This window comes from Megalopta genalis, chromosome 2 (genome assembly GCF_051020955.1).
Source record: "Megalopta genalis isolate 19385.01 chromosome 2, iyMegGena1_principal, whole genome shotgun sequence".
Taxonomy (NCBI): domain Eukaryota; kingdom Metazoa; phylum Arthropoda; class Insecta; order Hymenoptera; family Halictidae; genus Megalopta; species Megalopta genalis.
The window spans coordinates 30,719,627-30,740,119 of record NC_135014.1 but is presented as its reverse complement, the minus strand read 5'-3'; the positions used below and the strand labels follow the sequence as shown (position 1 = coordinate 30,740,119).

The 20,493-nt window shown below is 36.9% G+C and overlaps 4 protein-coding genes across 7 annotated transcripts; 2 read left to right on the top strand and 2 right to left on the bottom strand.

The window, feature by feature from the left end:
• Window positions 1-202: 202 nt before the first annotated feature.
• LOC117225554 (uncharacterized) lies at window positions 203-7,006 on the top strand. Of its 2 annotated transcripts, XM_033479220.2 has the most exons (4): window positions 203-535; window positions 803-4,615; window positions 4,760-4,973; window positions 5,097-7,006. In XM_033479220.2, exons 2-4 carry the CDS (start codon window positions 809-811, stop codon window positions 5,288-5,290), a joined length of 4,215 nt encoding a protein of 1,404 aa, XP_033335111.2. In that variant the 5' UTR covers window positions 203-535; window positions 803-808; the 3' UTR covers window positions 5,291-7,006. The 2 variants fall into 2 exon arrangements, with proteins under 2 accessions (XP_033335111.2, XP_076375267.1); XM_076519152.1 differs by having other exon boundaries at window positions 203-4,615.
• A 68-nt stretch (window positions 7,007-7,074) lies between these two features.
• On the bottom strand, window positions 7,075-9,260 carry Syx18 (syntaxin 18). Its single transcript, XM_033479222.2, has 2 exons — window positions 8,672-9,260; window positions 7,075-8,306 (listed from the first exon to the last, which is right to left on the bottom strand). The coding sequence occupies exon 2, from the start codon at window positions 8,102-8,104 to the stop codon at window positions 7,130-7,132; it is 975 nt and encodes a 324-aa protein (XP_033335113.2). The 5' UTR covers window positions 8,105-8,306; window positions 8,672-9,260; the 3' UTR covers window positions 7,075-7,129.
• A 317-nt stretch (window positions 9,261-9,577) lies between these two features.
• Window positions 9,578-12,330, top strand: LOC117225555 (putative tRNA (uracil-O(2)-)-methyltransferase). Its single transcript, XM_033479221.2, has 3 exons — window positions 9,578-9,975; window positions 10,072-11,149; window positions 11,235-12,330. The coding sequence occupies exons 2-3, from the start codon at window positions 10,208-10,210 to the stop codon at window positions 12,147-12,149; spliced, it is 1,857 nt and encodes a 618-aa protein (XP_033335112.2). The 5' UTR covers window positions 9,578-9,975; window positions 10,072-10,207; the 3' UTR covers window positions 12,150-12,330.
• LOC117225553 (uncharacterized) lies at window positions 12,207-20,309 on the bottom strand. 3 transcript variants are annotated; one of them, XM_033479217.2, is made up of 23 exons: window positions 19,938-20,309; window positions 19,754-19,872; window positions 19,423-19,677; window positions 19,163-19,297; window positions 18,909-19,073; window positions 18,704-18,835; window positions 18,501-18,644; window positions 18,278-18,395; window positions 18,046-18,188; window positions 17,635-17,951; window positions 17,350-17,485; window positions 17,154-17,293; window positions 16,682-17,092; window positions 16,305-16,539; window positions 15,914-16,205; window positions 15,644-15,756; window positions 15,265-15,528; window positions 14,899-15,173; window positions 14,643-14,811; window positions 14,468-14,580; window positions 14,168-14,408; window positions 13,793-14,072; window positions 12,207-13,711 (listed from the first exon to the last, which is right to left on the bottom strand). In XM_033479217.2, the coding sequence occupies exons 1-23, from the start codon at window positions 20,038-20,040 to the stop codon at window positions 12,543-12,545; spliced, it is 5,469 nt and encodes a 1,822-aa protein (XP_033335108.2). In that variant the 5' UTR covers window positions 20,041-20,309; the 3' UTR covers window positions 12,207-12,542. The 3 variants fall into 3 exon arrangements, with proteins under 3 accessions (XP_033335108.2, XP_076375265.1, XP_033335109.2); XM_076519150.1 differs by having other exon boundaries at window positions 19,754-19,869; XM_033479218.2 differs by lacking the exons at window positions 19,423-19,677; window positions 19,754-19,872; window positions 19,938-20,309 and having other exon boundaries at window positions 19,153-19,291.
• Between the last annotated feature and the right edge of the window lie 184 nt (window positions 20,310-20,493).

The following is a 20,493-nucleotide window of genomic DNA, read 5'->3' as shown; positions in this document are numbered from 1 at the left end:
ACACGTTAATGTAATATTCGGAAAAAATGTTAGGCTCGATAATTTTCGATATGCGAGATCAGTGAATACGATACATATAACAACCAATGCAACCACGCGACACTCGCAACCTTGTGTCTATTCTCAAGACGAGCTGTGATTGGTCGACTTTGGAAATAAACCTTACGTTTGCACGCCGAAACTTCGTCAATCTAAAATTATATAATCTATGATTATGGGAAAGTAGCGATGGCGTTTTATGACCTGTGTTCTTTTCTGAGTAAAAAGTGGCGTTCTTGTTGGATTTTCTATGGGAGATCGGTTCATTAACGCGAGTCCTGCGATCAACATCGAAAAGGGTATCAGAATTAAGATCGATTGGCGGGAAAAGGCGAGAAGGGAAAGACGAAAAGGTTGTGAGTACAAGAGATATATGAGCTCCCGCTCTCGTCGGCCGGCGAACGAATTGGTCCCCGGCGGCAAATCTAATACAAAGATAAACTGGCAAAAATAATTCGCTCGTGAAACCAGCGTGTACTGTATGTGATCAATTTTGGTAGGTTCAGTCTTCCTGGTACGTGATTTTCACGAAATTGTCACGATCACATGACGTTCCCGCCGTAACCTTCTATACTCGTTGTAAACACTGCATCTTTATATAGGGTGTCCTTGAATTTCGGTTCGAACTATCGATAAATTTTATCGTAAAGTGATTCAAGTTTTTGGTATCGACCGCTTCTTTTTATAAACAGTATTTTCATTTAGAAGAATCCTGGAGAGTATTGGAGTTAGAAAATTTTCATTTGAACATTTCTGTTTTTAGCATTTTATGAAGAAGTTCATAACAATGTCGGAATTAGAGAAGAAAGAGAACTGTATAATAGACTGCAATAATATTGAGTCAGATAACTTGGAACAACGCAATAGTATGGCGAACAGCAGTACCAACTTAAACGAGAGTCAAGACTTTCATCTGGTGGACTTTGACGATGATGCTATTTCCGATAAAGAGGAAAAGTCTCAAGATGAAACATGTTACGCTTCAACTGGTATTGGTTATAGTACAACTAATGCATCCGATGGTGCAAATGCAGAATATAAGCCAACTAGTACTGACAAAGACAAAGCTTTTGAAAAAGAGAATGCAGAAAATGTACATCTGCTTGAGATAACAAAGGAGGAGAAAGCAAAGAATGACAATAATGTCTTACGTGGAAAGGAAAATCTTCTCGACAAAGAAAAGATTGAGGAGGAAGGCGAAGAGGAAGAGGACATTATACAGTGTACACCACCTGAAGATTATTCGCCATCAAAAAAGCAGATTGAGAGCAGTACAGAAGGGATAACCAGTCTGAAACGTAAAGCAGAATCCTTCGATGAACCACCTAAAAAGATTTTAAGAACCTCTTCAAACGAGGATGTAACAATACATCAGGAGAAAGGAACGCAAGAGGAGAAAGAAAGTCAATTTATCAAGACCGACGACACTCAGCCAGACTTTTCGGACAATTGCGTCGATACTAGTTTGATAATCGCGGAAACTCAAGATATACCTGAGGATGAGGTCTTAGAAAGCACGATAGAGAAGCTCGTTAATGATAAAGAGCCAACCAAAGATGCTTCTAAGACTCATATAGAATCACAGGTAAAAGAAGTAGATAAAAATGAAAACTTTAATGATATATCGGTATCAGACGAAGTTTGTACAAATAAAGAAGTCGAGCAAATAGAAACAGTTGAAGAAGCTGAGAAAGTTTATGATGAGAAGAACGAAATCAATATGCCGGATCTGAAGAAAGATGGTACATTGTTTTCCAAGGCAACTGTAATAGAAAATGTAACGTTAGATGAGAATGTTAGAGCCGTAACAGATTCGGATCCTGCCAAGGATTCAGGCAGTTGCACAGAAAATGCTAAAGTAATACAAGACGAAAATACAGATGAGAAAGAAAATCGTCTTGAATCCACAAGCCACGCTAGTTTAAATGAAAAATCTAATGAAGTTGAAAAAATATTGGATTCTAACAAAACAACTATCGAACCTTGTCCCAATGTAAATTCTAGTAACACAACTAAATCAAGAATGAGTGTAGAAGTAATATATGATAGAACCGCGGTTCAGGAGATCAAAACAAAGCACAAAGAGCTAGTAGAAATCGACGAGGACGGAGAGAAGATAGTATTAGATTCCTCGCAAGAAGATTCTGATTCGAAAACAGGCAGTAAGAATACTTTGGACGATACAAAGGCTGAAACGGTATACAAAAGTTGCTACGATTCTAAAAGCAGTAGCGAATTCAGTTATAAGTCTGCAGGGATAGGCAAAGAATCGTCACTCGAATCAGTCAAGTCTAGTAATAAACTCGTGAATGGAAGCAGTGAATCTAAAAGATGTGACACAGACAGTACAGCCAGTTTACAGTCGGACACTTTTAGCGACATGCCAGCCGTACTTGACAAAGTGGACAACAATATTTCCACGCCTGTGCAGAATGTAAGTAGACAAAATAAACCAATCGCGTCTTTGAAAGATTCGGACAACGCCGACCTCCTATTGAGCGTAAGCGATAATGAAACCGATGTCTATCTAATCGATGACAAAAACAAATCAAACCTAACTCACAGTAGTTCTATAACGAAGGCTTTGCAAGTAGAAAAAGAAATAAGCATATACGTTCGAATGAAATGTTTGTTGCAAGTCGACGAAGGCACAAAGGAGTTTCTGACCAAAGAGATCACTGGTGTACAATGCGAAGCTATCACCGAGCCTACCTTGACACGACAGAAAAATAATGATACCTCTGCTTCTTTGGCAGACATTTCTGGTAATGATAATAAGGATGTATCCCCGGGATCTATAAATAGTAATCCACAGATGTATCCATTGAATCCTTCTAGACTTTCGTTCGCATCGACCATTAGTTCTTTGAGCTCTGTGTCGAGTGCTGCCTCGTTAGCGGCTAAGCTGGCAATACGGGACAGTACGCATTTCTCTTTACCAAGAGCACCCGTGAAACATGTGAAGAAACATATTCCTGATATGCACTCGATTAATGACAAACAAGCCGTGGACGAGGCGTACGAACGTCTCAGCAAAGAGTGGCAAAATAGCCGTCTCCTTACAACGAGCGTTTTAAATTTCGTAAACGCTGAATTCGCCAGTGTCGATACAACGTATAACGTGAGTAGTGAAAGGATAGACGATCAGTTACAAAAAATCCGCTCCTCTACCCCGGAGGTAAAACAGAATGTAAGCGAAGTGCAAACCCCGAAAAGCTCGAAAAGGGGCAAAACGGTTAAGAGGCCACGAAGCAAGAGCACAAAGATGGATAATCAGTCGAATGGATTCAACAAGGTTTCATCGAAAACTTTCAGCAATCCCGCGGAGAAAGTCACAGAGAACAACGCGGAGAATAATGCAGAGAACACGCCGAGCAAGAAGAAATTGAAAACTGAGCATGCGGATCACACTGCCTCGAGCACCATAGACGCTTCGTCGAAACCATCGTTGCCGACGGTAGTAGACGATCTGATCGGAAAGGACGTGTTTGCTAAATGGTCCGACAATAACTATTATCCTGGTACAGTTATCGATAAAGTGAAAACGAAGTATAAAGTAAATTTCTATGATGGAAAGAATAAAGTACTTATAGAAGATTTTATCATAACGATACCAAAAGTTTTGAAAGAAGGTTTATCTGTCTATGCTACCACTAGCATCGACGATTACGGATCGTGTGGTATAATCGTAGATGTTCACACTGTAAATAACGAAGCATGTTATACAGTAGAAACGGATGAAGGAGAAAAACTGAAAGTTCAAGTTAAGGATATCTTTTTGTCTTCTGATCAAGCTCAAGTTTTGAAAGAAGAACAAAATTCGGAAACTAAAAGTCTTCCAATTACGCCCAAGCATTTAGGGCAGGTATCTTTGGACAATATGGTTGACGGTAAAAGGCGTTCCCGAAGAATCGGGACTCCCGTATTCTCAACGCCAAAGTCGAAAACAATGCAGGTTTCATCATCAGCGAAACATTTGATAGCAGAACCATCTGTATCCGGTGTGGCATCCACGAAGGATAAGAAACTTGTCTCCGAGAGCGACGGAGTTTCCAGCGACTCGAACGTTTCAATCAAAGATGAGACAACTTATATGGGAGTACAGCCGGAGATCATTGGAACTCCCCACGAACAGATCGTGAAAGGACCACAAAGTCGCATCAAAAGCAAGCCACGGAGCAAAAAGAAGATTGATGATGAACAAACAATTATTACTTTTGGTCCAATACCGAGTAAAGATTCAAATCTGTTCAAAGGCATGTCTTTTATTTTGACCTGCGCACCGTTAGAAACTCTCGACCGATATCAATCCGATATCAAAGATTATAGTTCAGATCCAGGAACAGAAAATGAAGAAGAATGGTCAAAGAAGCCCTTTGTCAGAGACAGATTGATTGCACAGATAACAGCCGGTGGTGGGAAAATTTATACAGACTTCAACGATATCCCAGAAAATGAATATTTAAGTACAAAACTAATAACAAACGTGCCAAATACAACTGCAAAGACTCTATTATGTCTTTCTGTTGGTATACCCGCCTATAATCACAATTGGATCATAAGGTGTTGTCAAGAGGCAAGTATTACATCATCGCTCTCACAATGTTCAATTACTCGATTACTGTCCAAAATAGTAACATTATATACGATAAACATGACACATTTGATTAATACACCATATAATATAATAATATATATAAATATATATCTTATCTCATAGGGGAAGATTGTAAATCCAGCTGAGGATGAACTACCTGCAGGATGGAGTCTGGACAAGAAATCTTACGTCGAAATGTTTCAAAGACCCAGCAACAAACCACTGACAAAAGTCATCGTAATAATTCCAAACATAGAGTCTGAAAAATTGTTTGTCACATTTTGGCGGAAAATTTGTGAGAATGCGGGTGCTGTTGTTTTATTGGCAGATAAACCAGGTATGGCAGTCAGTTCTCCTATGTTCTATAAATCTCACGATATTCACCGCTATATCAGATTATATTAATATAAATACTAGTTACCGAATAACAAAAATATCAATAACCCAAATATCATTTCAGATACAATGGAAGGCTTCGCGGAAGGAACTGTAGTTCTCACAAACAGATCATGTCCGTCGTGGGCGGTAGGAAAAGCCAGCGAATTACAAATTCCCTTGCTTTCCACAACATGGGTTGTTCAAAGTTTAATAGAAGGGAAATTCTGTCGATATGACACGCAACATCGTTATAAATACAATTACATACAGAACTAGGTACATTTAGTTATCAGATACATACTTTTTAGTTCAAGGACAGATGAGAACAGCCTGTCTTTGCATATTATTATATACATATTATCAAATCTTTACTTTCACTGTATTACTCTGAATTACTTGTTTAAGCACTTATGGATTACAAAGTAACACTGGTACTTTACTTTAAGTATTGTTTTGATACTTGCCCACAATATTGGAAATCCATTTTTTTCGCGAGTGCCCATTAAGAATTAAGTTTTTTACAGTCGAGTATGTTTTAACGAACGAAATCTATGTAAAGTTAATATTTATGAGTAAAATATCGAAGCATATTTTATATGGTAATATTGTGTACGATATATGGATATCCGAATATGCAAAGGTTTCTCTTACTATGACTCGATAAGCAGAAACTAAGAACGTGCATTACATACGATGTCGCTTATCATACATATAATAGAGTTATAGACGTTAGAATTTTGTAACATTTTGTATAAATCGAAATCGAATTTGAAATCGGAGATCATTTTTATAAGAAACTAATTGTAATTTTAGAGAAGAGAAGGTCTCATGGTTCTTCATCGTTTACTTATGTCAATTAATTGTTATTGTCTTTTCTATTTTACGTTCCTACGAATATGCATTTATCAGTAAGATCAGTAAGATGTGAAATACTATTTCACAGAATCTATAAATTTCTCCTTAGCAACTTTCCTTGCGCGAAAAAACTTGAACGTTAACAGAATCTAAATAATTACGATCATTTACATTAATAATGTAAATAACACGGTACATTGTTCTCTTTTACTTTTCGGCTTTTTTTCGTTTCATGTTTTATGTGGCATATTCGTAGCGTTCAGATAATATATTTACTTGTATGGCAATTGATACATTTTAAGGGCAAATATCCGACGAGATAAGCTAAGCCTATAACTGTAATAGAATCATCGTCTGTGTCTAAAAAAATTGTGTGAAAGATACAACTGTTCTCTCTTCTGAATGTAATGTAACTGACGGATACTAGGAGAAATCTTTTCGATTCATATGGTAATTGAAACTTATGAGCGTTTAGTCGACAATTTTGCTATTCTTTAATCAAACGACTACATACGAGAATACATAGACCTCTATACAACCTGTATATCAAATTTGATATCGAATGGCACACGTCCTGTAAATATTTTTTTACTTGGAATTGTACGAGCAGGTTATTAAATCTACTCGCATTACATTTTGTGTGTGCTGAATATATATCCCATTTATAAAAATTCCTCTAATTATTCATCACACACATGCATATATACACGTATATATATACATATATATTTATATATATATATACATATACATACACACACGTATATATATACACATATATTTATATATATATATACATATATACAGCGGGTATATGTTCAGTGAAAATGAAAAACACAATATCAAGCAAAATGCCTATATAAATACTTCGAATTAAAATAAGATTAATATTTTTTTTCAAATTATACAAGATACCAGAGAATGTATCTTAAAAACATTTAGAATATTTCCCCATGATTTGTTTACAATGCGATTTACTGTTAAACCAAATATCAATGAAACGACAAAAATGTTTGCGTCAGGTGCAAATGTGTGTATATAAGTAAATATATACATATACTAAAACTTTATTATATAAGCTGTAGGAAGTATGTAAAATGTTTTGGGGATAAAATACAGTGACATATTTTGGCAAAACCTTGATTTCCTGTCGTTTCGAAGTTGGAATGGATTATATGTATCAACATTGGAAATAATGTACAACATTCTTTGAGTGTATGTACATATCATTTAATAAAATTACCGAAACATTTATTTATTTTATGGGTTGTACCAATCGAGAAATAATAGGGAAAATGACATAACTAGAAGGAAGAAAAGAATCCATACTCGAAGTCCTGCATTTCGTTGAATAGCCTGTCTGATTTGTTCATTAGCTTCTCTAACATTTTCTGTGGATCCAACAACCGTGGTCATTAGCCGATCCAAGTCTTTATCTTGATCCAATACTTTTTCTGTAAATATTTCTTGAAGTTCAGCAATATGTACCACTTTACTTTCTATTTGCTTTACCTCTTCAGTAATCGTATTGAGTTCATTGTACAATTGTTCATTTTCTGCTTCAAATACTTGAATATCTTCAGGCGATAATTCTTCTTCATATATTAAAGAATTAACATCTCCATTTATTTCTTGAATCTTCAGAGGATTAGAGTCACTTAAACTGAGTCTACCTTCTCTCTCTTCTAACTTTTCATTTGCATTCAAACTTAATCTTTTTGTTTCAAGTTGTAACTGCTTTGTAGGCTTTGTCTCTAATTCTAATTTTGCAATTTTCCTTATTTCCATTGTTCTTTTAACGCGTATAGCTTTTTGTTCTGAATAAATCTTACATACATTCTTCAGATAATCCTCAATTAAAAGCAACATTATTTCTCTATGCTCCAAATTCTGATGAGAAACTACAGAGTCTGCCACTTCTCTTTTCAATTCTTTGATTAACTGCGAACAGGTGGTCATTATTTTTTGTGCTCCAATATCTATTTCATCTCTATCTGCATCGGACACACTTGGTAAATAAGATAAATAGTTTGAGAAATTCAGATAAGCCTTACGGTTCTCTAATAGAAATTGACGTAATTTTGAAATTTGTACAACAACTGTTTGAGCTTTTACGAAAAAAATACTTCTGGTCTTCGTTTTCTTTATGTTCGAAGTATTAGTTACAATTCCTAGATCCTTATTACGAAGATTTACCGTCTTCACACTGGCTTTAAATAGTAAACTCACATCCATTATTGCTTAAACTTTTGTATGTAACATTTAAGCAAACAATGGCACCCTATTACATGTCTATGTACATCAAAAGTATTGTATAGTTTGTTAACAATAAGATCCACTTCTGCATACAGATATTTTGAATCACAAGAAAATGTTTATCTCGTAGTACAGGATATGTACAAGTACTTTTTCATGTGATCCTTAACATATGTTTAACCTGAAATCGAATAGATCCAAATATACATCGTCATCGGAGCCCAACAGCATCGCTGTGATCAATTACAATATTAATCATGTTTCTGGTGATTTCTCTCTTTGTCAAAGGCTGAATTGGAAGCTCGAGAAACGTAGGTTACAGTAGGTTAACAAAGCTGATTTAACAATAGGACAAACGATAGTATCAAATGGTAAATTATAGCAAATTATAGCAATTACAGATAGAAATAATCATTGTTATTAATATCTCAAAACAATTTTAATTTCGTATTTTGTATGTTTATCGTATCCACACATTGTGATGAGAGATGAGAATATCAGATACATCGTGATAGTACGTACATATGTATATAAAAATTGGCCTACCTCCTTATTACATATACATTTTCGTAGTTCCACAGTTCCATTAATCTACATTATGTTTATGTACATACATCAGACACGAGCTCTCCCTCTTTCTCTCTCACTCTCTCTAGTGACTAAGGATGTCACGGGAGATTCTTCGGTAACAAATATTCAATAATCTTTATTTTTTCAGTAATAAATACACTTTTGTGCATTATTCGTATGAAAAAGATACCCTAAACTTTCGTATGCACTCAGTACACAGTTGCATTTCAATTATCTGGTATGCTTAAAACCAAACATTATGGGATACATAATTACACATCTACGTACGTAGATATATGTATATATTTTTTCTTCATTATTAGTCAACTAAAATATGGTAATGTTAGGGTTAAAAATATATTTTGAAGGTACGGAAATGTTCAGGGGACTCTCCTGTATCTATATCATGCAAAAAAGGTTATTTAACATTACAAATTCCAAGAACAGATGATATTTATCGATGTAGAATTTGATACGAATTATCTGCTCCGAAAATATAAAAATAGTGCCATTGCACATATGTAGTGGTAAAACGATCAAATTTGTAGCCAATTTTAATACCAACTGGTGGTGTCATGCATGGCAAAAGTTGGAACTTGTAACCGGTGCCGATGAACCACTGTCATATGTTGTGTATTTTGTATAAATTATTACTCGCCATAATTATAAGATTGCGACCATAAGTTTGATGTGTCACATGGCTGTAAACTGTAAACATTTTAGTATCAAGAACCTTAATTTTTACTCATCTTGTATCTGTGTTATTTAATTTTGTCTTTTTTGGAGTTTCTAGATTTTACCGCCAAGTGGCGTTATTAATAGTTTTTCTATTTCAAGCATAGAACAGTATGTACATATGTATTCTGTATTTCAAGCCTAACTTCCTGCAAAAATGGCTAGCGTAAAATTGCGCGAAGCTGCTTTGAATTCCCCGAAGTTACTTTATAAGTTTTTACTGCGAGAATGTGAAAGATTGCCAAAGGAAGCTCAGCAGTTTTATAAACATTCTGTGAAGCAGGTGAACTTTATACTTCCGAATTGGTCGAAGTAAAAGATATCTAAACAATGTGCATGTGTCTAATTTCAAGTACTACATGTATATGTAATTAACCTAAATTTCGTACTCGTTTTACCGGAACAGTCTGCACGTGATACGTGGATATTATTTATGATTTATACATTTATAGAGTTTTAAGCAGCACGTTATTGAACCAGATGAGGAACGCGTGCAGCAAATAATGAAGAAGGCAGTACAAGACATGGAATGGATTATCAAGAAGGTATTTTGTTTTTCATTTTAAACATCAGTCGGTGTAATGCATAGTAGATTTAATTTTTCTTATATTGTAATAATGTATTTTTCACTTAATTTTTAGTATTCCAAAACAACAGCTATAGAAAAATCTAAAGAGATATAAATTAGATAGTGTTTCTTCAGTTATAATTTTTTGATATTGTTTTGGAGCTCAATTATTGTCAAGAAGTGCTAGCAACATCATTATCATTATCAGAATGGAATTTACAACATTGACACAATTGGAAACTAATTTTACTGACTCTCAGTTTTGGAAGGCAATTAATATTTGGTGTGATAATCCCCAAGTTGCAAATCGCAGGCTATTAGCATGTGTTGAAATATTAAGCGTTGAGGTAGACTGCGATACATCTGACATTCTACAGGCTATCTCAGCTTTGGATCTTTCTCAAACAACTGTATTGCCCAATGAAGACTATGTAGATATAAAAAGGTTGTTGGAAGTTTTAGGTATCACAGATAAAATTTCCAATGCAACATCTGAGAGTAAAACTGTTTTGTATTTAAGAAAGCAATTACCTCGAATACCAAATATATTTTCTTCTGGTATAGAGTTTTCATTATTACAAAAGCAAGAAAATCGGGTGGTAAATATTCACAAATCATTCTTCACGTATAAGAAATCTCTTGGCCCTATGTGCATGTACACGATTCAACAAAGAAAAGATGGTAACACTTGCATAAGCATAAATGGATTGAGAGATATGATATCCGATCCTAGTATAAGTTGGTTAGAAAAAAAGCTATTTCCATGTTTGCTAAAGTGGATGGGCAGCAAACCAAAAACCGCAACAGCGTATCGACTACCATCGTTAGGTTTTGTGTCTGCAGAAAAATATGCGAAATTGTATTGGGAGCTAAAAGAAAAGTACAGCGCAAAATTAATAAAGAATTGGCCGGAAAATACAGATCCAAAAAAATTTGTTTACGAAGATATAGCGATTGCTACGTATTTATTATTATTATGGGAGAAAGAAAGATTGGAAAAAGGAATTACAAACTTGCAATCCTTTTTGGATTTGGGCTGTGGAAATGGTTTGCTTGTACACATCTTATTCTGCGAGGGACATCGTGGTCTAGGAATTGATTTACGCAGAAGGAAAGTTTGGGATTTGTACCCATCTGAAACACCGCTGCAGGTAATATATTCGTTTATATCAGAGAAAAAGTTCCACCTAGAAGCATAAAGGAGCGGTGGCAGAAATAAAACGTAATTTGTCGCAGGTTGATACCATCATTCCATCTTCTGAAACATTGTATCCAGAGTATGATTGGATAATAGGCAATCACTCGGATGAATTAACACCGTGGATCCCAGTGATTGCTGCGCGGAGCTCTATCGATTGCCGCATCTTCTTGTTGCCTTGTTGTCCATACGAACTCGACGGCACCAAATACCAGAGGTATTCTGCTGCAAAGAGTCAGTACTCTGAGTATATTGATTATGTAAAAAACGTATGCGAAGTATGCGGCTTTGAAACGTACATCGACAAATTAAGAATCCCTTCCACCAAACGAATCTGTTTAATTGGATGGGGAAGAAGACACAGCGACGAGGACGACGTAGAAACGATAGAACATCGTATTCAAGATATGATCGGTGCGAAAGTAATATTGATTCGACAAGAGAAAGACAATGTGGGAACGGGAGCGGACACGGACAAGGAGAGTTCACTTCGGGCAAACGGATGGATTTGTAATTTTAAACCGAGAGATGCGGTAGAAAAAGTACGAAACTGTACGCAACTGGAGAAAACGTTGATTGCAGACATCGTCGCTATGGTAGTGAATCAATTGCTTTCCGACGGTCGCGTGATATCGCTCGACGGGTCGACTAAAAAAATTTGGAATGCCGGTCGATGTCTCACATTGAGACAACTCGCCGAATCAATTCCACGCGAAAAGTTGATACGACTACGCAAAGAATGCGGGGGTCTTCAAACTTTACTAAAAAATCATGGCCATGTATTTCGAGTTACCCAAGGGAAAGTTGAGTTCCGAATACCCGGCGAACAAATGCAAAAAACATCGAAGAAAAGAGGAACATTACTGAGAAGAAAAATGAAGCCATGCTGGTTTCACGAACATCACCCGAACGGTTGTCCAACAACCGAGGCTATCTGTAATTATAAACATTAGCAGTTGGCTTTGCTAGTAAAAAGGAGTGCTTTCCTCAATTTCGAATGCAATACACCACACGATAGAAATCTATTTTTATTTTTATATAAATACCAGTGTGTATATTCTGTACATAGAAAATGTGCTTGATTTAATCGATTTTTTTTCTCTCATGGAAATATATTCAAACATCGACACCGTCGCCGTTTTACGTTTATCTCATGTGTAAAAGAAGAACGATGAGAGTATTATTGTCTCTATTGCTGATCTCCGGAAAACTTAAGTTACTTTCACTTTTTTTCGGTGAGATGTTTCAACGGATAAAAATAATAATAACAGCAGCAGCAACAATAACAATAATAGAAAAGAACAAAAAGAAACGGTAAGTTCTTAAAATCTTACGACGACGGAACGTTATTTAAGAAATTCAATGAATGGTATATCGTCTAAATTCAGACTTTTAACCTCGCTCAGATTACTCTGAGGAAACTTGCGTTGTAGCAATTGCAACGATTGCTGATTATGTTTAACTTTCTTCGAGTCGACGGCATTTAGCCGATGTACGCGACTCATGTGCGTACGAAGATTTCCTTTCTGTGTGAAAGAATATTCACAGTGTGGACAAGGATACGGTCTATCGCCCGTATGGTGTTTCTGATGCATTTGTAAAGTGGATTTTTGAGCGAACGACTTTATGCATAAATCACACTTGTATGGACGTTCACCCGTGTGAATTCGTTTATGCCGTTCAACCTGATACGGTTTCGTGAATGTTTTTCCACAAACATCGCACTCTTTTTTTGATGAATTTCCTTTGGTGGATAATTTCTCTATTGTTGACAAACATTTCTCAATGGATGAAGCCTTTCCAAACTGTTCTATCCGCGATGGCGTTGCAATACTAGTTAAGAGACAATTATTCGGTTGTAATTGATATGGAGATGATAGCTGTGCTTTCAATGTGCTCTCCGCATGAATAGCTTCTTTAACAGCAATATCTTGCTGCTGATCGTTGCTAGTGATCTCTGGTGAAATATTTATTATCGATGTACAGACAGGATCGGCGGTAACGGTCGAATGCTGATGCAACGTATTGTCAGCCGCTACCGGCTGCGGTAGTAACGACTCTTCGGTCTGTATGGTAACGAGACCGTTCGCCAAAAGAAAATGTAAATTGGCAACCAATTGGTTACCTTCGTTTAGGGATAGTATCGAATTATTGTTTGGGACAGACGTTTCCGACTCAAAAGTGATTTGATCGGTTAAACACGAAGCAGTTGTTTCGACGTTAATTGCTTGTAAATTTGAGTATTCTGTATTTGTTGTTTGCGACGCCTGCTCGTAATGATGATTATGCTGTTCTTGTTCTTCTCCGTAGCTGCACACCTTCTGTTGCCTTGCGTCGTCAGGTTTTCCAATATTAGCCGCCATAGCAACTTCTGCAATGGCAGCAACTTTTAAATGTTTCTGTTTCCTCTTAAAGGTACCTTTATGCTCTCGGGCGTGTTTCAACAAGTGTACTTTTCTGTGACCCGAGGTACGAAATCTCGAGTCGCAGACGGGACATTTAAAAGGTTTCGAACCTACGTACGAAATTAATTAGACAATGTAAGCATAGTTATGTATGTATTCTATAAATAGTAAGTGATATTTTGCACGCTTACCGGTATGCAAACGCATATGAACTTTCAGGCTGCCCTTCGTTGCGAACAAACTACTGCACACATGGCAACGAAACGTCTTTTTGCCGATATGAACCTTGGTATGAGAATCCAAGGTGCATTTTACAGCAAAACTTTTATTGCAATAATCACACTTGTATGGGCGCTCCCCTGTGTGTGTACGGACGTGTCTGACGAGATCGCTTGGTTTACGAAACGTTTTTGGACAAAATTTACATTTATTCGTATACTCCTTTTGTTCCTTTTTTTCCATTGCTACATACTGAAACATATTTACATTTTTACATTTATTGCATGTTTATCCCGTTCGTCTCTGTAACAAAATCATAGCATCCATCGATTGTATTAACAACTTACTTCTACTCGATCCATTACCTCCCGTTCCGCAACTGTGTCCAGCAGAACTCTTTCAGACACAGTTGAATCCGAATCTATCACGACATCATTCAACGATGACTCGTTATCTACTGTTGCCCGTATTTGCGACAAAATTGAAACATCCTTCTCGTTCCACGAGAAGCTTTCGTGAACTCTGCTATGCGATCGCAATTGCGTTCTATTAGCAAAATATTTTTCGCATGATGAACACTTCCAATGCCTGCGAAGAGACAACGTTACCAACGATTTCGTTTTGTTCAATCTAACTCGAGTACTTACTGTTTATTTGTATGTATCTTAGAGTGCCTATTTAATCCACCATTCGTGTAAAATCTCGAAGAGCATTCCGTACACTGATACTCTTTTTTCCCGCGATGGATCTTCAAGTGTTCCTTCAATCAAAAATTATACATTAACCGAATCGTCTCGACGAATAAATTTGCGTTTATCGTACCTTCAACTTGGATGCTGTGAATCCCTGCTGACTACACATATGACACTGCAACAGAGACACTCTTCGAGGGGATTGATTCGCGTTGATTTCGTCGTTCTCAGAGATCTCGGAGGGTAATGAGTCTTTCTGAATCTTTGACGAAAGCTTGGACATTCTCCGAAATTCTTTTCTGCAAAATACATATTTTTTGCTAGTATACTAAGTATATTTTTTGCTAGTATATTAAGCCAACGGCGAGTTGCTTTGGGCTATTTACGTTAAGAACGTTGTATTCGTATTCTTCTCGGCCTCACACATTTCCAGTTGGTTGCTTGTATTTACTTTTTCTGGAAGATTTTCCTCGGAAATTAACAACACGGTCTGCATGTACCTACTTGCTTGGTGACTATCGGTCAAATTCTCAGACGAAACAGCAGAAATGGCAAGTTGATTCGACAGTTCTCCTTTTACAGTTTGTGGCAATATGCTTGCCATACTCGTCGAATTATTCGCATCGAGGCCAATATTATCTAGTGTAATTTCAGTTTCCGGCTGAAAGATAAATGTTTCTTCGTTCACTAATAATGTCCCTTGTAATTTCGTCTACTGGTATTATAAAAATTGTGTTATATCTTTATCTAACTTGTAAAGTAATATGATCCATCTCGAACGAATCTAGTTGCGACGCGAACACTTGCTCTCCAGACTGCTCGGTGTTGGCACCGTTATTAGAATTGTTACTACTCGTGTAAATGACATTTAACGCGGGTTGCTGATGTTGTAGTTTCATATTCTGCAATTCACTATTATCGCACGAATGTTTTGAATGATCGTTTCCCAAATTAAGGTTCATCCCAATGTTGAAAAGCTGTTGGTTCAATGTTTCTTCGATTTCTTGTATGCTCTCCTATAAATGGAACGCAAATAATAACGTTGATATTTCGTTATTGTTTCTGGTACAACGAAAACAAGAGAGCGTGCAATTAGATGAAGAAAGAAGTGGAACAAAATGTAAAGCATACCGGTGTTAGAGCTTGATCAGTTGAATAAACTGGCAATGTAACCGATCCGCTTTCATCGATGTGCAACATCTGTGGATTTTCTAAATTTGTCACAGTTATTTCCGTCATATTTTCTGGAAAACACATTGAAATTTTGTATGAGAATGCTGAACACTTCTTCTAATATTCATACATCAGATCAAATCGATAATTTACTTTTTCAGTGCAGATGTATATACGAGTACAAGCTCCAAAGTAAAACGCATATGGTAATCTTTGCTTCGGTCATACCTTGGAATTGATGGGGAAAAGTTTGTGGAAAGTTTGATTCCATTCGTTCTTGAAAAGATACGTCAACCGAAGTGGGTGTAAGATTATCGGAAAACGTGGATGTTGTTGCGACAACAGTGTCGGCGTCAGTTCTCGCAGTTGTGACAAGCGGAGTATCGTTAGTGTTACCAGCAGAAAAATTAGACGAAGAACAGCAGGGAAATTCGGATGTTATCTCTTGCCTAGAATTCTCCGTTGTATTCAATTTGTTTGCAATCTCATCCTGGGACCCAAGTTTATGTTGTTCCAGTTGCTATCGTTCAAGAAGGACAAAAACGGTGATTTGGCGTTAATAATTGATTTCGTTACGATCACGATGAAACTTTCGCTTGTTACAGTAAACGCACCGTACCCGTTGAGCCAGCTCGTGTTTATGTATTTTCATATGTTTGCGGCAATTAACGTAAGTCTTGAACGTCTTGTGACAATATGGACACATGAATGGTCGTTTGTTACTATGAGTAACCAAATGTCTTTTCATGCTACTCTGCGTAGAGAATTTCGCGGTACAAATGGAGCATCCATAAGGTCTAGAGTCTTCGTGTGTGTGCAAATGCGATTTCAAAACACTGTTTGACGTGAATCGCCTGAAATAAGTAAGAATGTAAAGAATAATCCGTACACGTCGATACAACGTAGAAAAATAAAAAAATAGGAGATATCTCAGGGAAATAACGATATCCCTTCGATATTTCCAAGTAACTGTATCATCTGAGGTAGGTACTGCACCTGTCGCACTTGGAACACCTGTACGGACGTTCTCCAGTATGTCGTCGATGATGTTGTTTCAAGTGACTTATTTTTCTAAATGCCGCTTGGCACACCCAACATTTATGCGGTCTAGCTGGATCGACTGCTGCATCGTAAACACATTTTTTCGAAGGTATCTGCACCACGCATATCTTGTTTCCGGAGTCACTGATTACCAATGGCTCCTGCAACACCACTTGAGATACGAAATTCTCCGTTTTTGGAGACATTTTTGACTTATTGCTTGCATTTATTTTCGATCGATCATTAGAACGAGCGGCAACGTTGTGTGTTGCATCAATATCAGCACTATCTTTATCGTGATCGATACCAGCGCCGCTATCGTTATCAATCGATATACTAAAACAGTCGTCCGAGTTCCCATGGGATCTATGGCAAAACATCGATCTTAGACTACTTTTTTTTATAAAGTAAAATGTAACGAACTCACCTTGTATGAATAATCAAGCTACTGTGGCACGTGAACGTTTTATCGCAAGAATTGCAGGCGTATCTCTTGGTACCTGTATGTGTACGTTCGTGCGCTATCATGGTAGACTTCAAAGCGAACGAACGATAACAGTGCGTGCACTACAAACATAACAGTACATAAGTAACATTAAAGTATTTGTTATTCGGCTTCGTACCTTGAATGGTTTTTCCTGTGTATGCACTCGTAGATGGCGTATCAGATCTGATGGTTTTTTAAATTCTTTATGGCAAAAGGTACACGCGTACCATCTTACATTTCCTACACACCGTTGTTTTATTGTCAAGTATTTTCTGCAATACGAAAATATTAATACGGGCAAAAAATGAAAATTAAATGAAATAGATTCCGAGGTGATGCGAAACGAGAAGAAAACCAAACTGCGAACGGTAAATATACACGCACACTTAATATCCTTTCTAAATATTCTAGGTTGCATTACCTAGTACCACTGTCCGGTGCCCTGTCCAGTAAGGTAACAAAATTTGTGCGTGCATCCAACTTTTTCGTTTCCGTTGAACCGTTGTAAAAAGTTTTGTTTTTGCTAGGTAGTCCACTATTTTTCAGAGCTTGTTGTAGAATATCTTTCTTGGTAGGGTCGTTTGATAACGATCCATTCTCTCCAGAATTTTCCGGTTTTCCAACTTCGTCTGTATTAGATTCCAAAGATGCCAATTGCGTTATAACGTTGTTCACAGTTGCCCGAATGTCCGATTCCATGGTGTCTGTTGTTTGGGAGATTTTAACGGTGGCACTGTCCTGAAAGTTGTACGTATTCCTGTATCAAATCGTTTTACGAATGCGTTTTTTGTTATGCTCAAGTAAATTCGTGCTTTCATTATTACCGCGTTACCTCGTTCACTCCTGTATGCATACGTTTCATGTGTCCGTTTAAACTGCCAAGCTTTTTAAACACGCAAGAACAGTAGTTACACCTGTATATAGGCTCTTCCTCTGGTACGTTATGAACTCTCATTATATGAACATTTAAATTGCCTACAAGTAATCACGAAATAACATGCAGTTATCGAAAAAATACATTTCATTTGGACTTGGTTTTGATATCGATGACGCGTGTGTGTTACCTTTTTGACTAAACCTGGCATCACAGAGTTCACAAGCATGTGGTCGTATACCGTTGTGCTGCCACGTATGAATTTGCAAGGAACCTTTTTGCGTGAATGCACGCCCGCACACCGTACACTGAGAGATTCAATATAAATCAAGTCAAACAAAGATTTTAACCGAATCCAACCATTGCAAACCAGTGCGAACAGATCGTGCGGTTTCATAATGAAATGAATTTACCTTAAAAGGTTTTTCACCCGTATGCACTCGAATGTGACGCATTAATTGGCTCGGCTTTTGGAAGGACTTTAAGCATATTGTACATTTGTACACTGTTTTATGTTTTGCTCCTCTTTTCGTTTGCTTTACTACCTTTGTCTGCAACTACAAGATAATAATGTGCTAAAAGATATAGAATATTCGAAACATCATTTGCACCTTACTCTGTAATGTTCACGAATATGAAGTCGATACAGTGCCGGTTGTCTGAACTGTTTATTGCACAGTTTACATTTTCTGGCTTCTTCCGTTGTCCACTTTTCTCCATGAAGTTTCAAATGTGCATCTAATTGAGTCTGCAATAATAATAAATAGCTCGACGTTAAGAAGAATACTTTCAGAGTTATGCATTTGTCATGTAAGACTCACTTTAGTTGAAAAAACATCTTCACACTCTGTACAGAACAAATTTTCTTCCTTTTCATGTAACAACATGTGAGATTTCAAGCTGGCCATTCTTGTAAATTTTTTACCACATTCCGGGCATTTTGGATCACCAGAATTATGTGTAGCCATATGAAGCGTAAAGTTGGTCTGAAAGAATGGAATCCCGAGTTATCTTTGTAAATCTAATCTATGTTTATCAAAGAACATTTCCAAGACGAAAAAGTACTTTTCATTACCGGTACATTGAAAGATGCTGAACATTTTGGACAGCGGTGTGGCTTTTCTTCGGCATGATTCTCCATGTGCTTTCTATATGGTGCTTGCTTCGTAAATTCTTGTTGACATATGTCACATCTTAAACTTTCTTTCCCCTAATGTTAAACAACTGCGTTTGTTACTGTAATCTTTTTCTCTGATTCTATATAAATACAATCTAACTATGAAAGATATAGCTAAGACAAATAAAGAATCGTATGTAGCATAAATATTAAGTTACTTTCAATGAAATAGCACTGTTCTTTTTGGGTCGTCCAGGACTATTTGGTTTTGTTATCATGCCTGTTGATTTCCCTTTAGAAATTTCATCGATTTTCTCTTGCTGCAAGGATTCGTTATCAAGGAAATGATGCATCGTATCTAAATCTACTCTGGTTTTGATTCGTTGAGGAACATTGGGATCAACTTGGAGAATTTGCTTGGATCTTTCGAGTTCTGAACTCTCGCCATTGTCCAAATTGATTTGGAAAGGAGACTGAAAAATATCCCTATTTTAGAAAGTGTGATGTTTCTCTATGAAAGTATTGCATCAAGACAAAATATGGACATACCGGTTGTAATATCAAACAACTATTAAGATTCTTGACATCCATCAACGACATAGCTGTACCATTATGACCAATGAGCGTAACCGGGGTCGCGATAACTTCCAATAGACCATCTTTGTCTTCTGTAAAAATTGACATCCATAGATTCACTTGCAAATACTTGATCATTATCGACACAACTTTTTACCTGTCATTGCTAATAACGCTCGACCATCTTCGGTAGCAACAATATTTATTGGCACCGTTGCGGCCGGATTAGATTCTGCGATTATCGTGTGTCGCGTCAACATCTTCTCACCAAATGTCACCCAGAAATTACATAGATTGCCACGATAAGAACAATGATTAATCCTTATGCACTAGACATTTTTCAACTAACTGTTCTATTTTAGGTTGCCGAAGAAACTTTTGGCATGATTCAAATATTTTATACTGTATCGATACGTGCATAGTTTGGGTTTCCTTCGGTAAACTCAACAGTAAACTTAACCTAACTCCTATAGAGCAAGAGGTTAAACACTATAAAAGATTGTACATATTAAATTTCGTCGAAACGGCGAGGAAGCTCAAGATGGTGGTTGTTGACGGTTGATGCTGGCGGCAATTCCAGGGGGCGTCAACTCTATAGGGAAAATTGGGGGCACTTTTTTGACTGCCATCTGAGCTAGCTGCAAACTTGGACGAACTAAAATTCAATGTGGCTGTCCACCTAAATGCGCATTTGGTGGACGCCATTCCAGCCA